The sequence below is a fragment of the Lycorma delicatula genome, chromosome 1 (assembly GCF_047948215.1).
Source record: "Lycorma delicatula isolate Av1 chromosome 1, ASM4794821v1, whole genome shotgun sequence".
Lineage (NCBI taxonomy): Eukaryota > Metazoa > Arthropoda > Insecta > Hemiptera > Fulgoridae > Lycorma > Lycorma delicatula.
The window spans coordinates 269,824,993-269,842,314 of record NC_134455.1 but is presented as its reverse complement, the minus strand read 5'-3'; the positions used below and the strand labels follow the sequence as shown (position 1 = coordinate 269,842,314).

The 17,322-nt window shown below is 32.0% G+C and overlaps 1 protein-coding gene across 1 annotated transcript in view; it reads left to right on the top strand.

Moving 5' to 3' along the window:
- Positions 1–16,647, top strand: part of RpL22 (Ribosomal protein L22) — a 33,759-nt gene extending 17,112 nt beyond the window's left edge. The window contains exons 4-6 of the mRNA XM_075377195.1: positions 923–1,044; positions 7,463–7,568; positions 16,537–16,647. Coding sequence (XP_075233310.1) covers positions 923–1,044; positions 7,463–7,568; positions 16,537–16,578 — 270 coding nt within the window. The 3' untranslated portion in view covers positions 16,579–16,647. The remainder of the gene's footprint in view (positions 1–922; positions 1,045–7,462; positions 7,569–16,536) is intronic.
- The last annotated feature ends 675 nt before the right edge of the window (positions 16,648–17,322 follow it).

Here is a 17,322-nt window from a genome sequence, read left to right as displayed (position 1 = left end):
AACAGAATATATATTTCTTGATTGTACGTCAATAAGTTTAAAATGGTTATTGTTGTAATTTTTTAATGCTTACAAACTATTTTAGGATTACTTTGTTACAAAAATCCCAAAATTTGACAGTCACAAAAAAAGTCTCATAAATAAAATTCTTTGTCTGAAATAAAGTATGTAGTTGCTATCACAAATACCTTCGGGAATCTTCTGCTTATTGAAAGATTTTCCTTCATGAAAAGTTGAATTCATTTCATGTCTTGTTGGATAACTCATATGTGTTTTTATACACTTTTACTTATATAGATTGTTTTTGAGCATTTTCACACTGGTGTAAGCCAATATGATTAAAAAGTTAAATTAAGTTTTTCCTTAGTTACCCTCTCATTTGTTTGTAAACAAATGTCAGTAACAAAATAAAATTGTACATTTTAATAGAACATTTAATAGTACATTTTAAATTACATCTGTAGTTTTTTAGTTACCATTAACATTCAAACTTGATCATTGATGATAATAACTAGTTAATCCTGTCAATTTGTATACATTAATTACTTAAATTAGAACAAGAGAGACAGTGATTAGCATACATCCTTCCACTGAGATAGTATAATTTTTACAAAAACACACTTATTTCTTAAGAAAATTTGTCAAAAATATTAAATTAATTTAACCATTAATAGGAAAGCTATAATTTCTCAATAAGAAATGAGAAACCTTGCGGATAGAGGAAGATCAAGGTATAATTAAGGTAAGCATATGATATGCATATACAGAAGTGACAATAATTTGAACTGTGGCCAATGTTATGTGTCAGTGTTGCAGATATTTTAAATTTTGAATAGTTTTACTATATTTGATGCTGTTCTGTTGCTAAGTATAAAAAAATTATTTATTTAGTTAACTAAGAGTATTTAATTTGTCATTTCAGGAAAAATATTTACAAGAACGAATAAAAATTAATGGGAAAACAAATAATTTTGGAAATGCAGTAAGTTTAGAACGTAATAAGATGAAAGTAACATTAAATGCAGATATCCCCTTCTCAAAAAGGTTAGTAGTTTTAAGTGTATTACACAATATAATTGAAGTTCATCCAAAATGGAAATTCTTCATATATAACTTTATCCTTATGCAGATGTAGCATTTATTTTTTTTTGCCTCCAGGTCTATCATTAGGTATTACTTCAGAGGATGAGATGAATGACTTGTAGCATGTGTGAAAATGCCATGCCTACATGGGACCTATGGATGAAAGGCCGAGACACTACCTCTTGCGCCACAGGGGGCCGGCAAAAATTTATCCATTTATTTTTGTCTTTCTTCACCTGAGTTACTAGAGTTTTTTATGCTTAATACTATGATAATTTGTGTCTTCATATTCTTTCTACCTACTTTAAATATTACAGTAATGTAAATTTCACTAGTAACATATTACAGTAAGTAACCTTTGTATTACACCTTGCAGCTTATTTTTAGAAACCCAGCTAATCGCTCACAACTCTAACATTTAGAAAAATACTATGCGTGTATCGACCAGTAGAAGAATCGTTCCATCTAGCTTGCCAAGAGTCAAAACCTTCGTCTTCAATTTCCCGCATACACCCTGAAGTTAGAAGGCTTCCCTTCTCGGAAATATACCGCTGACTATGTTCTGTAGCTGAGATGTCAAGGGGGTTTATGCCGGCAATAACAGTGACTGCCTCTTGCGAGACAAGTTCTATAGCCACCAACAACAGCTAGCAATAGAAGACGCTGCGCTTGCAACAGAATGTCCCTATAACATTGTAATTGTAAACAATGAGCCCAGGTGGGCGCATGTACAACATTGTGGCCTCACAGACACCTTTGTAAGGAATACACATGGTACGATAATTCAACCCCCAATTGGGATGAATGACTACAGACACTGAAGAAAGCATCAATGGCCTTCTTTGCTACAAACTAGAAGCTTCTCATCAAGGAATAACACCCTGATACCGCTGAACGGTAACATACCTAATTAGAAGGCTGTCCATCACAACCCACGGATGATGGGTTGCAGCTAGACGACTCTCCAAGAACATCATAGTGGTTTTCTCTGCGCTGAAAACCATCTTATGCTAAAGAATCCACAACCTTAGTACCTTACATGCCTGTGTCACTCTGAGCTCTATCTCAGCACATGAGTTGCCCTTGACCAGCAGCAGCCCATCATCGGCATAAGCCACAATGCGACAGCCAGTGGGCATACACAAATGCATGAGAGAATTGAACTCAACGACCCAGATGAGTGAACCTAGAACACTGCCGTATGGACAACCTTTAGACTGGATCTTTCTTACTTCCAAACTGCCATCATGAAGAATGACAGTCCTGTCGCTGAAGTAGTTCAAGATAGTTGTAATCTCGTTTAGCATGCAACCACGCTGCTGCAGTTGAAACAATACAGAGGGCCACCACAAGTTATTGAAAGCCCCGGATATATCCAGTAAAGACACAGAGTGCATACTTGCAGAAGCCAAATCCATAACCCTAAGAAGCGCGTCCTCTGTGTCCTTGCCAGAGGGCGGAAACCTTACTGGTTGTCCATCAGCATGTAATTAGAAGTTAGCCTGCTGTTAATGCGGAGGTACAAGACCTAGAAAACCTTACTACTACAGGCAAGAGGAACTTACAGTGGGATCATTGTCGCCATCCTTGAAGAGCAATTTCAACATGCTGAGAAGTGCCCAATGAACAACAGCCTATTGAAAACTCCAGTCAGTGGACCAAGAATTACAGGCAAGGTGCGAACAATGAGCTACACCGTGATACCATCATATCCAGGGTCCTTATTTGTAGCTAGGCTACAAGTTACTTGATGGACTTCCGCCTCAGTAATTTCTGAAGACACAATTTCAGAGTGAAAACCTGCAACTTCCCTTCGGTCACATCAATGATACGAGGTCTCACCAACCTCGGTATCATCTGGAAGTAGATCGTCCATCAGATGAGTGAGGAAATGATTTTTATCTCTAACAACACCATCTTGGGTCGAGAGAGCCGACAGAAGAATGTATTTTTTCCACTTATGACCAAGAACTTGATAAAGAACATTCCACGGGTTCTCTTGAACAAGAGCGCCAGGAATCTCATTTAGAAGACCTAATTATTATGAAAATACTCTGTCCTCTTCCAATGATAATCCGTAATCAAGACTGCATGCCAATCAGGATCATCCGCACACTGTACAGCTCTCCTGAGCCGGCCCACAGTCTGCTTCATCGCGGTCAATTCCTGAGTCCACCATCCAGCTACTCTCTCTCTCTCTCAACCTGTACTCCAAGGGATAGAATGTTCAGCGGCTTCAACTACCGCAGAAGAAAAATTCTTTGCCAGGTCATCCAATGGTACCTCGTCCAGACTGCGAGTAAAAACTCACAGCCTGGCCGCAAGAATATTAGAAAACTTGGGCCAATCCGCCCGCCTGTGCATGAAGCGCCCCTACTGAACAGGAATGGCCGCCCTAAAGACATCGCGCAGCCCACCTACCGAATCGAAAACTATTAGCCAGTGATCACTTTCACAATCATCAACTACTGACCAATTTAGAATCCTGCCGGAAATATCCTTATCAATTGTAACATTCATGTTGGTACCATAGAAGGCCCTCCGCCGCAAACCAACTGCAATGGCGAAGGTAGTCAACTCACAGACTACATTGAAGACATCAAACTGATGCTGCGCAATGAAATCTTCTATTAATTCGCCGCCATCGTCTGTGATCCCACTGTGCCAAAGAAGCGATTTGGCATTCACATCAACTCCTATAAGAATAGGATGACTCACTACCAACCGAACAATTCTATCCCATCTTTCAAAGTGCTGTTGAGTGGGATCTCTGTACTGAAAGTATGAACTATGTCCAAACCATTCACGGCAAGCTTAACAACAATGTGATGCGTGTCAGAGGCCTTCCATATGAAGACCCTATCTATCGACTTCCTGCTCAGTACGGCGGATTTGCTATCACCAATGAAAAACTTATTCCAGCCTGAAAAGCCTGACAGATCACCTTTAACCACATACAGGTGCTGTAGAGGAGTACATCGAGGCTCTGTTTCTCAACAACCTCACCTAGCACAACTTGGACTGCACAGGGTCCCTGGGCATTAAGTTGACCAAACCTAACCATTGAGAGAGTTGAGGTACATCTCAACTGCTCTCAAGTAGCAACCACACTCCTTACTATTGACAGAGTGTCTATGACTTTTGCGCAACCTTTTACAGTTAACGCAAGACGGAGCCTCTTTTATCTAAGGACTGTTGTCAGGCTTGTGGCCCTCCTCGCCACAATGCACACACACCGATGCATACTTACAGAAAGTTGGCCCTGTGGCCAAACCTACAACACTTAAAAGCATTGCTGCACATCCAGGTATTCCTTGACACGACAGGATGAGAAATCAACTAATATTCATTTATCCCTCCGACAAACTTCTGATGGAGACCATCCCGTAGCCCATACACTCCGTGATACCATGGGGCATTACACTTACCAGTCTTGAAGGCAAGCCTGCACTGATCCTTAAATGAGGCCTCGTCCAAGTCAGTGTTCTGCCCTCGGATGAGTGACATCAGAGAGGCTCTGTTCTATGTCATAAACTATGACACTATCAAACACTTGGGGCCTACCTTGACTTCAAGCTTCTTAACTACCAGAGACTCCTTGATGATTTGGACCATATCCTTGTTCTCGGCCACAACTACCAGCCCTTTGCTGTCTCCTTAATGACCCTGATCTTTAAGTGAATCTGGTCGCCGCAAAGGGCTGCCCAGAAATCACGCTTCAAGTCTTGGCTTGTGATCTTCAAGCCCTCTGCCTTGTTTATGAAAAGCACCTCTAGCTTTTCAGCCGCCTTGCTGGCCTAATGCTTGGTTTTGAGTACATCAGCATAGCGCTAGGGCTAAGACCACCTTAGGAACCGCTTTCACCTCCTTGGGCTTAGAGGCAAAAGCTTTAAAGCCCTCACACATCGCCGTAAAAGCCTTCCTACTAACCCTAGCTAGGCGGAGAAGAATCGTCTTCCTTGCCCCTGCGCTCACACCACCAGGAAGTGACAGAAAATTTAACAAAGTCCAGATCCTGGATCACTTTAGCCAGTGGGGCAGAACTGCCAGATCTGTCCTTCACCTTTTTAAACATTCAACTACCAGGGAGGATTGCATCTGGGTGGTTACCCCTGTGTCCATCGCTTCGCTTACCTCATCCTCAGAGGAGCTAGTCGATGGCACTGGCTCAGACTTCCTCTTCCGCCTGGATACTGCTTAACCAATTTAAACAAAAAAGAAACTTGCCCACTTGTTTCCTACATAATTGGAATTTTTTGGCATTAAGGTCTTAGGACCTTAAAATTTTTTAAGCAGTTTACCTGTAGCAGCCATTTTTGTTACGGTGCGCGCACACACACACCTATTTTTGTGATTGTAAGGGTTACGGAAAAAAAAGCATAACTAAAAAAACTATTGGTCCTGGAAGGATGAAACAAAAAGCAATTTATTTATATTTTCTCAAAAGATTGGACCAGTGGTTTATTTACTTATTCTCCTTTCTGTGAGACCAATTTCATGAAAAACTGTGAAATTTCACTTTTGGTAAATTTTTTTCAAGAGGCAGGGATGGCATACACAGTTTGAATTATTTTTTTTATAGTAGGTATATGTTAGTAGTTTCACCATAAAAAAATCTGATTTTGACACCACATCACTTGAAAAAAATTGCCAAAAGTGAAATTTCATTGTTTTTAATGTTCAACTTCATTGGTAATCATGTAATTGGTCTCATAGAAAGAAGAGAGATAGGTAAATATAGCTATAAAACTCTGATCCAATATTTTACCTTGTGAAAATAATGAATAAATTGGTTTTCGTTTCAACCTTCCAGGATCAGTAGTTTTTTAGTTATCATTTTTTCTGTAAACCCTTACAATCACAAAAATAGATGTGTCCACCATAAGAAAAATGGCCAGTACAGCAGGTAAATGCTTAAATAGAAAATTAAAAAAAAATAGCTTTAAGGTCCTGTAACATTTAGAAAATAAAGGGTTCAATTTTTTTTTAATTTGTCAAACAATCAGCTTATGTTTTTTGGGACACTTCAAATGGATTGACCCAAAGTGACATTTTAGATTACCTGACTAATTACATTCATCTTTTTAATTTATATATATTATCTTTTCTTTTTTTTGCATAAAATATTTTAGAACAATAATATACAACAATAATTCTAGTATTCATTTAAACAGAAGTACGATCACTGCAGTGCTCTATTCATTATTTGTGATGTGACTTTTTTAGAAATTTGAATGAGGCCTGCTCATGGAATAAGTTTTTATATCCCTGAGGAACAGATTACTGTATAGGTGCTACTCTGGTGGTGAATTGTATACAGAAAAACCAAACTAATGGCTTCTGAAAGGAAGCAGCGATTCTTCCATGTGGTTAATTTAACTTAACATTTATTAAGGGAATAGAATATATTAAATGTTCACATAATGTAATTGGAAACTTGCCGTTTTCTTAGAGCTAGACTTCAGGATACTGCAAATTAATAATAGAAAATTATTTCTGAGGAAGTATTAAAAATGTAACATATTCCACCAATTTTGGTTGCCAACATATAGATTATTCAAGAGGAAGTCTTCAAAATGTATAATTATTTGAGGTAACATGAAAAGATGAGTTGGATATTTGTTAGAATTATACGAGAAGTGACATGAAATTTAATAATAATTTTGATTTGAAGACAGAATTTTCTGTCCGATACCTGATATCTGAATTTTTCTGATGATACCACTACATTGTGTCAGAAGATATTATAAATTAAGTTATGTTGAAGTTATTTTAGTTGAGATAAACTCAAGCCAGCTACCAGGTTTTATTGTATAAGATGAAATAAGGAAGTGATGAGAACTTAATGATGAATGTTTGGAATTTATATAGCAAAGAAAGAAAAGTAAATAATAGTGTGGACTTGGAAAATCAGATTATATATATACTTTTAGAGCTCCGTTCTAGATAAAAATTACATAATACAGTTAGATAGTGATTCTAAAGTGAAACATTGAATTGTAAAGCATACCCTGAAGTAGACATGAAATCTGATCATAATTTGGTCATTGATTCTTTAAAGTATAATAACTGTTAATTGCAAAAATTGTGAGAAAATTTGTTTAAACACAATATTTAGAACATTTTATGAAGTTTCATATTGATTAAACAAGTTTCAAACATGAAAGGATTCCACTGTTTAGTAAAATTCTTTCACTAAATTATTTGATCCTGTGGTTCTCTCATTCCTTCCCTTTTTATTTACAGTTTTTTTTCTTGAAATTGTCTAGCTCTAGAGCCTGTAGTGACACTAATCTGGTTTGGTTATTTATTTTTATCAGCCTAAACAAATTAAAAATGAGTGTGATAGATTAAATAATAATTGTATTTGATGTTTTAGATATTTGAAGTACCTTACAAAGAAATATCTTAAGAAAAATAATCTTAGAGATTGGCTTAGAGTTGTAGCAAGTGGGAAAGAAGTATATGAACTAAGATATTTCCAGGTGAGTGATAACAAATTTAATTGCATTTCATTTAATCTTTTATTTTATTTTTATTCTTCAAGCTAAGTTGCATTTTTGTAAGTTAATGTTCACATCTTCACTATTATACAATTTTTTCTCCATTTTTTTTGTTGATCTGTAATATATGTGTACCAAAGTTAAACTTGGTTAACAAAACTGTGCTCAAAATATACGTTCAAGTTTGTTATAGTAAATGTGCTTTCCACATAATTTATTCCCTGTTCTGAAATTGCTTTTTTTTTTTAAATGAAATTATATATATTTGATCTTACATACACGTAATTATAGGTTGTAAGATGATACTTTTTCTCTTCAAACATAAATAGCATATACAACTTGTAAATTTAAAAAATTGAATATTTTGTGTTTGTTATGGTAAAACGAAATAGTTTTATTATAATAAAAGTTCATTAGAGGTTGGAATTAAATTTAAAATCCCCTTTGCATTTATGTGTATTTTTTTAACTTCATAAAATAAAATGAAAAACTTATTTTTAATAAATCAGGTTTTTATTTCAGTACGTACTGTGTGACTTCTTTGAAGAACTACATACAATGTTGTTATCGCTCCATTAATGAAACTTTTTTTTTAACAGTTATTATTCCGTTAAAACTCCAGTTTTTGCTCTACCATGAAAACATATTTTAATGATAATATGTTAATTGAGCCTACTTTTGTGACAATATTGCTGTTTTAAAACAAAATGCAGTTTAATGTCCACTTGACAGGGAAAAAATATATTATGGAAATTTTCATAATGTATTCACTCAAGTTTTTAGATTATGTGGTGAATTAATCATTAAGAAAGTATTATAGGTGATTTTTTTTTTAAATAGCACTAAAAACAAAGAAGATTAATAAAACAGTTAAGTACTTTATACTCTAAAAGCAGTATCATATAAAGTTGAACGTTTTGTAACAATCCCCCCCCCCCTTCCAATACCTTCTGCTTCATTTTGCTAAACTCATAAATCAGTTTATTAAATCCATTTCAATATTTATACATTTTAATAATAAATAATTCAATGTAATTTGCCTTACTTAATTTAGGATCAATCCATTTAAAGTTTCCAAAATAAATAAAAAACAAGCCTGGTTGCTTGACCAATCAAAAAAAATTGAAATTTACTTTATTGTTTCCTACATGTTTCAGGACCTTAAATTTTTTGATTTAAGCAGTTTACCTGTGGCAGCCATTTCTGTTACAGTGTGCACATCTATTTTTGTGATTGTTAGAATTTACAGGAAAAAATCATAACTAAAAACCTATTGGTCGTGGAAAGGTGAAACAAAAGCAATTTAATCATATTTTCGCAAGGTAAAAGATTGGTCTAGTGGTTTATTTACCTATCCTTCTTTTTTCTATGAGAAAATTACCAATAAAGTTGAACATGAAAAACTGAAATTTCACTTTTGGTAATTTTTTTCAAGAGGCAGGGATGGCATACAGTTTGAATTATTTTTTTATATGTGGGTACATTAGAAGTTTTACCATAAAAAAATTAATTTGACACCACATGACTTCCTTGTACGTCTATTAAATTACATATACACATTTTTGCTGCACTTCATTTAAACTTATTTCATTTGAAAGTGAGATACAATCCTCCAATTCTTTAATAAAAGTGGATAGTTTCAACAGTCACTAAATTGAGTACAATTCAAAAATTTATTTTATTTTTCTGTCAAATAGTTAAATAAAATTATCTTTTTTTGTTTAAATAAATATACATATTTCATAAGAATTTGTTAAGAAAATCCAAAAATATTGAGACTTTAAGTTACAATTATCAATTGCAATATTGTGGTGCACACCACATGTAATACCTATTAAATTACATTTACACACTTTTAAAAGTGCATATAATTTTATTTCACTAATTTTTTTGTCATTTCCTTTTTATTATCATTGAATTACTGTTTATTGTAAAAACTTTTTTTACGACAGGTTATTATTAAATCAATATATTTAAATTAAAAAAAAAGAAAAGTTAAAGAAAAACAAAAGGAGATGAAGTTTTATTCAAACCTATGTGCCTTATCTTTAAGATCCAAATATTTCATTAATTAAAATTTTAATTTTGATTGTAATCAAAAAGGGTGGTGCACAACTAGATGTTACAACAGTTCTAAATCCAAAATTTCAAAATCCTACAGCGAATCATTTTTGAGATAGGAGAGGTTCATACAGACGTCACACTGAAACTAATCAAAGTGGATATTTCTGTTGAAATTTGAAAACTGAAATGTTTCGCAATGAAATTTTATTCTTCCTTTAGTTCGTAAAAGGAAGTAAAAAAGTTAAAAAAAAAAGGAGGTGAAATCTGAAGAAGAAAATTGTTCATGATTACAAATACTTCCTTTACTTCATACAAGCAAGTAATAATATTAATGACTGTATACTACCCCTACATTTTTATGAATTTTTAAAACTAATTTTTTTTTTTTTAATTCACATTTTGGCTTGAAATAACTCTGATGAGGCTGGTAATAAAAGTCTCAAATTTGCACAACTTACAATGTTTTTGTAGATGTATATGAAAAAATATATATCTCTCAAAAATCATGGAAAACCTGTAAAAAGCAATACCATTTTGACTCGCTAAATAAGTGCTCCAAAGGGATTTCTTTCTTGTCTTTGCACTTTACATATATTTTATATATTTTTAATATTTACCTCCTATGTTGAAGTTGAAGTTTTCAATATTTTTAAAATTATTAATGATAACTTAACCAAATACCAGTATCCTAATGCAATTTTGATTCAGAAATGCTTGTAAAACTTACCCAAACTGAAATTTCAATGAGTAGTCTACATCTTTTTTCAAGAATTTATTTTTGTATTGGTTTATTTTAGTAAACACTACCGAAGAAAAAATAAATTGTAGCAAAATTTTTATTATTTTTCAATGAAATAGTCTGTCTTTGTAGCAATGAAAGTTATTATTTAGTTTGATTAGCCAACAGCTGTGATAACTCTTCTGATAGATAATTCTCTTGAAATTGTGTGAGAACAACTCGTCACTGTAGTTAGTTCAAGTGTTGTCAACTTTCTTCAGGACTTTGCAGATCGGTACCTACAGTCTTGATACTTTTGAAATGATGTACATGGTCCTGCTGGATGAAAAAATGGAACCTGCACATCGTCATTTTCAAGGCTTCTATCTATCACTTCTGAAAGTTTTTACATTTTTGAAAAAATACTTTTAAAATTGTTAACACAAAGAGACTTTCCAGAAACTAAATTTAAATTTTGAAAAAGTGTTCTATAAGAGCTTTACTCTAATGTTATTTGTCTTAAGTTTTTCTTAACTGTTTTTTATGAGTTCTCAAAGGGTGTTGTGACACCCTTTTATGAGTTGTCCATACAGGTGACTGAATTTAACTGATTTTAAAATTTGCAAATATAATATTAAGTAAAACTTATTTATTTAATAAACACGTCTGAACACAGGATGAAACCTGAGACTGTAAAGATGTCAACACGTCACTGACTAATGTCAGATTGACCAGTCTGTAACTGCAAAGGTAAATGATGCAAGAAGCATAAATGAGCATGTTACAACATGAATTCTCCTGACTGGAAATCACTTCAAGCCCCCATTGTAACATGAACACTGCAGTTGAATGGTTCAAAGAAGGCTATTTCAAGTACAGTAATAAGTATAAAAATAATTAAAGTACAAAGGATACAAAAAATGCCTTGGAGCACTTATTTAGCGAGTCAAAATGGTATCGCTTTTTACAGGTCTTTCATGGTTTTTGAGAGTTATAACTTTTTTATTTGTACAATACACAAGAAACCTTTATTTGCCATAAATATCTAAAAAAAAAACCACTGCAGTTTTGCAAATTTGAGATTTGTATCACAAGCCCCATCAGAGTTATTTGAAGCAACATTAAAATTTAAAAAAAAAAATTGTTTTCAAAAATGCATAAAAATTTAGGGGTAAGTATCACCATTAATATTATTTATGTTACAACTTCTAACATATACCTACATATAAAAAAATATAATTCAAACTGTGTATGCCATCCCTGCCTCTTGAAAAAATTACCATAAATTTTTCATATCAGAAATTTCTTTGTTTTTCATCTTCAACTTTATTGGTACTCATGTAATTGGTCTCATAGAAAAAAAGAGAGATAGGTAAATAAACCAACTGCTTAAATAAATTGCTTTTTGTTTCATCCTTCCAGGACCTGTAGTTTTTAGTTAAGATTTTTTCAGTACACCCTTACAATCACAAAAATAGGTGTGAGCATTGTAACAAAAATGGCTGCTTAAATAAAAAATAATAATTTTAAGATCCTGAAACTTGTAAAACAAGTGGGTGTTGTAATTTTTTTTGAATTCGTGAAGCAACCAGATTTTTTTGGGGGTTACTTCAAATGAAATTTACTCCATTACTATAACATAAAATATATTTTGAAGATTAGTCTAAACCATTATATGTAAGAGTTGTAAAGCTAGTTTTATGCAAACATTCTTTTCTTCTGTTTGAAATATTTTAAAATAAAATAAAAATGTTATTGAACCATTCATTAAAGATTTTACAGTTAAAACATTACAGTAGTTAGTACCCTTGAAATTACAGTAGTTAGTATAGTACCCTTGAAATTATAGCTTTCAGAATTATTTTTATTTAATTTTTTTTACACACTTTATGCGAGCATCAGAATTTTTTTACTATAATGCTGATCTCATTTTATTGAATTTACGTCCTAGAGTTCATCCTTTTTTACGTACATATTTCTTGACATTGCCTTTTTAAACAAATTATTTTTGTCTGCATTGTAATTCTTTTTAGCCTCAGTGCATTATAATTTTTTTCCCAGATTTCTTGATTTAGATTAATACTATCATGATCAAACTTCATATCTCTACATTTTGTTTAAACTACATACAAATTTTGAAATCTAAATAACATCCTGTAAACTGCTTAAAATATTTTCATTGAAATCAGATCAGCAAAACATTTAGCTCATTGTTACTCTAAACACTTGCATTCAGTATAGAATTTTAGCACTGCTTGTTCAATTTCCTTTAATAATATTAACAAAGTTCCTATTGCTGAAAGGTTGTTCTTGCCGATTGAGATTTTTATCATAAGTTTATTTACAGATTCCAAATTCGCTACAGAACTAAAAAAAATAACCTTTGTTGATAAACATTCCATTTTTAGTCTTTTGTTCTACTATAAGTGATTAATATTATAAACTTATTTGAAACATAAAGTACAAGATTACAATTTAAAGATGTAATGTAATATCTTATGCTATAGAATGTCAACTATGGTGAATCATTTCTGTTTCCCAAAAGTAATAAATGAGTAAATTCATAGAAATTATATCAGTTTTTTTAGGTTTTGACCAATTAAGAATGTTTACACCTTGAACTACAGTTACATGAACAGTATTGTTTATTTGTTATACAATAATTCTAATTTTTTTTTGACATTAATATAACAATTTAATAAATTAATTATATAACTGTTATTCTATTTCAAATTATCAGCATTTAGAGTAATTTCCATATCTTTATTGCTTAAAATCACAAATTAAATTATGTAAGCCTACTGAAAAATATTTATATGTTAATAAATATTAGAAAAACCAATATGAATTATAGAATTTTTGTATTAGTGAGGTTTTTATGTTGTTGCTTATTGAATTTGATAAAAGATAGCTAGAAAAAAGGGGCTGAGAATATATTTGGTTTTTGAACAGTGAATCAGATATTCAGGTATAAGTAAGTTCACATCATGCAAAGAAGTTTTTTCAAATGTTCTGGGGAAAATGATATTATGCAAGGTGCTATAATGTACAAAACTTATTCAAATTTAAATAGATGTATTAATTGTTGATAGGCAGTTTCACATTGTCAACATCTTTGCTTGTGATTGCAAATGCAATGTCTCGTTTAAAGAGAACAGCATAGTTGTATGCAGTTCTATTATAGATTTGGTAAAACAACCACATGAACACAAAATATTTGTGCAAGCACTGATGCATTTGGGCAGACACAAACATACTACTCATTTAAACGTTTTAAAAATGACTGAACATGTATTAATGCTGATAAACATTTGGGACTACCATCTGGGGGAAAGATTGCAATTAGATGATCATAGGGATGACATAATATTGTAAGTTTTTCATGTGGCATATGTCAGCAGATTTTGTTAAGAATTAAATATTAGAAAGATTGTTCCAAAATTCATAATTACTGCTGAGTAATGAATTTTACTCACCTCAGCCAAAGAGAGCAAGTCATGCCAAGAGAAGATCAAATCCTTAGTCAGTTTCTTCAATACTGACGGGGTTATCCACCAGAAGTTAGTACCTCATGGTCAGATGACTAATGGTGATTTCTATTTTGTTCTTCTAAGTTGGCTAAGGAAGGATGTGTGAAGAAAATATCCAGATAAGTGCAAGAATTACTGGGTCCTTCACAACAATTTTTTGGTGAAAAACATAAGTTGGTTGTTTTCATTGTTACCCAACTTGGTCCATGCGACTTCTTTCTACTTCCCAAGTTGAAGGGGTGAATATTTGAAACAATAGGGGAGATTAGCCCAGAATCATAGGTGGGGCAGAACACACTCATCAAAAAAGACTCTGGGTGTATTCTGCAGGGTTCCCCAGGTTTTGTAAAATTAAGCCAGGAAAATTATTAAAATTTATAAACTGTCAGGGAAACGAGAAATTTTATTTTAACAGATAAATTATTACAGGATAATTACTATTTATATATTTTCCTCACTGATGATGCTTTAATCATTGGGAAAACTAAGAAAATTCTGTACAAACTTTTTTTGTAAATTACACATGTGGTTCAAGTATGAAATGTACAATAGTAAACTGCACGAGATCTGTAAATAAAGTAATGAGACTAATTTGTTTTGACAGCCAAACTGGCAACACTAAAATTACTAGTAAACATATGGTTACATGAACAGCTGATTTAAATTAGGTATTAATATTTTTAGTCTATGTTAGTCATGTGAGATGTAAATAAACTTTTCATGAAACAATTTTTTGTTATGCGTTACAAAAATGAGTGATACTAATTATGAGCAATGTTGTGCAATCAAGATTTGTGTTTAAATTCTGTGAGAATGCTAATGAAATGGTTTCAAAATTGAAAAGGGCATATGGAGATGATACTCTGTCATAGTCCCAAGTTTTTAGGTGGTTTAAAGCATTTTCAGATGGCCGGGAATTAGTTGCGGATGATCCACACTCTGGAAGACCATTAAAAGTCACAACGACAATGTTAAGCAAATCAAATGACTTTTGGAGTTTTTGTCTACAGGACAGACTGTAAATTAATATGTTTACTGAGAAATTCTTGAAAGACTGCGGAAAAGAGTTTCCCAATGAGACTACCCATCAAAGACAACTGGATGCTGCATCATGGTCCAGCATCCAGTGTATGTCTTTGAGTGTGACAAGGTCCATTGTCATGACAATGCACCTTGTTACACTCTCAATGAGTTTTTGGTAAAGAAAGACATTCCTGTAGTTCCTCAACCACCTTATTCACCTGAATTGAGTCCCTGCGACTTTTTTCTGTTACCAACTCTAAAAAAAAAAACCTTAAAGGACTATTTTGGAAGGTAAAAAACATTTTTTTAAAAATGTAATCGACTGTGTGAAGTATATTCCAGTTTCTGAGTTCCAACATTGCTATGAAGAGTGGGAAAAGCGTTGTGTGGCTTCCCAAGGGAACTATTTCAAAGTAATAGAATCCATTTGTAATTGTATTGTAAATAAAAAGTTTTTTTGAACCAGTTTCATTACTTTATATACAGACCTTGGATATTTGAGATTGAGCTTTGTGCAAAACTTTTGACTCTTCAGTTACTTTTAAACATCAAAAATCAATTTTTCAATTTATAATTTATTATATTACTAGCGTTAGTTCTACAATTAAAGTTCCACTCCCTAGTAAAAAAATCCGTTGAATCCAATCAAATCTTATTGAGTTGGATAATGTTCAAGCCAAATCCTATTCAGTAATATTCAGCTGGATTCATCAGGTTTCTTTAACCAAATCTTATTTAAATTAGATAAAGGTCTAGCCAGGTCGAATTGAAATGAAATCGATTAGATTCAATATTTTTTTTTTTTAAGCAGTACTGCAAATTTCAAATACATATTATATTTACACATTGATTAAATAGGTATTAAATTAATTATTCATATCCATTTATTAACAGTATGTGTGCGAGTAATTTTCAAGTCAAGTATTTTAGAATTTAGTAGACGAGTATTTCAAAACATTTTTACTAGAAACATTTTAAGACTTATATTCTCCATCTAATTATTTTTGTGAATAAGATGAAAATACTTCTACTGTGAAATATATTTTCATATTACATTGAGATTAATTTTGTATTTATGATATTAAAGAATATCAACAGTTTTTTAATTTCAAAGTTGAAAAATCAAATTGAATCCTTTATTTCAGAAACCTGCTATGTTTCATATGAATATCATTCATTACACATAACGGATTTTTGAAGTAAGCGAATCAATTATGAGCTATTTTGAATGTTGTTTGGAGAAATATCATTGGACTTTATTTGTATGATTGTTATTTTAGTCAGGGAAAATGTTTCAGAATTTTGGGAAACCTTCTGTTGGAAAGTGTTGGGGGATCAGTATCTGAGCCCACTGTAATGGTGGCATATAAGATCCAGATATAATGTGATTGTATGTAGTATTGTATTTTGGAAACATTTGGATAGCACCTTGTTAAGAGAAAAAAAGCTTCCAGAATCTAACAAACCAAAGATTAAAGAAAAAATTATTGTTAAAAAGATGGATTTTATGATAGTGCATGGTACTACTTTGTAGTATTATTGAAGCTTAGTGTATTAAGTTTTTTCTTTTGGTTATATTTACTAACCAACCTCATTGATTTTTGTTTCTTTCCAGATTAATAGCCAGGATGATGATGATGATGAAGAAAATGATTAGTTGTGGTTTTTAATGTTGTATTATCTACTGTGTTTTGTATCTAATACAATTTGAATTTATTAACTAAAAGTTTTTTATTTTATTGTAGTTACATTTTGTTCCTAAAGCTGCTTTTAAAATCGAGTTGTATTAAAGAATAGACTTTCATGAATGTTGTCAACATTATCCTGACCAAATTAATTTTAACCAGTCATCATTACTTAATAACATAATTCTTAAATCAGCATTTATTTATTCATTTTTTTTTTTTTTTTTTGCTGTATCCATGAGTCTTCCTTATGTGAAACCTTTTTTACTTCATAGAATGTTTAAAAATATGCTAATTTTCAGATGTTTTCTTTAAAAAAGAAACTGTCTTATTTCTCTTTCTCAGAATTTTAGAGAAAAAATAACTACACAATAACTGACTTTCATTTGAAAAAATGAATCAATTAGTTAGTAATCAGAGTGGAGTGGAAAAGATACAACAGGCCTCATCAACATTATAAAAAGAAATTTAACAATATAACAAGAAATAAATCAAAAAATTTCTGCTGAAAGATCCACTATCTCTAATTAAACAAAGATATACACATTTTCTTTAATCATTATTCTACTACTTTTTAAATTATTAATAAAGGTAAAGAAGTTATACAACAAAATAATTACTAAAAATGTTGTGTTTCATCTTTGTAATGTCAATATGAAATTTTTCAAACTATATACATGTATATTTTTAAATATGTACATTTTCTATAAAAGTAT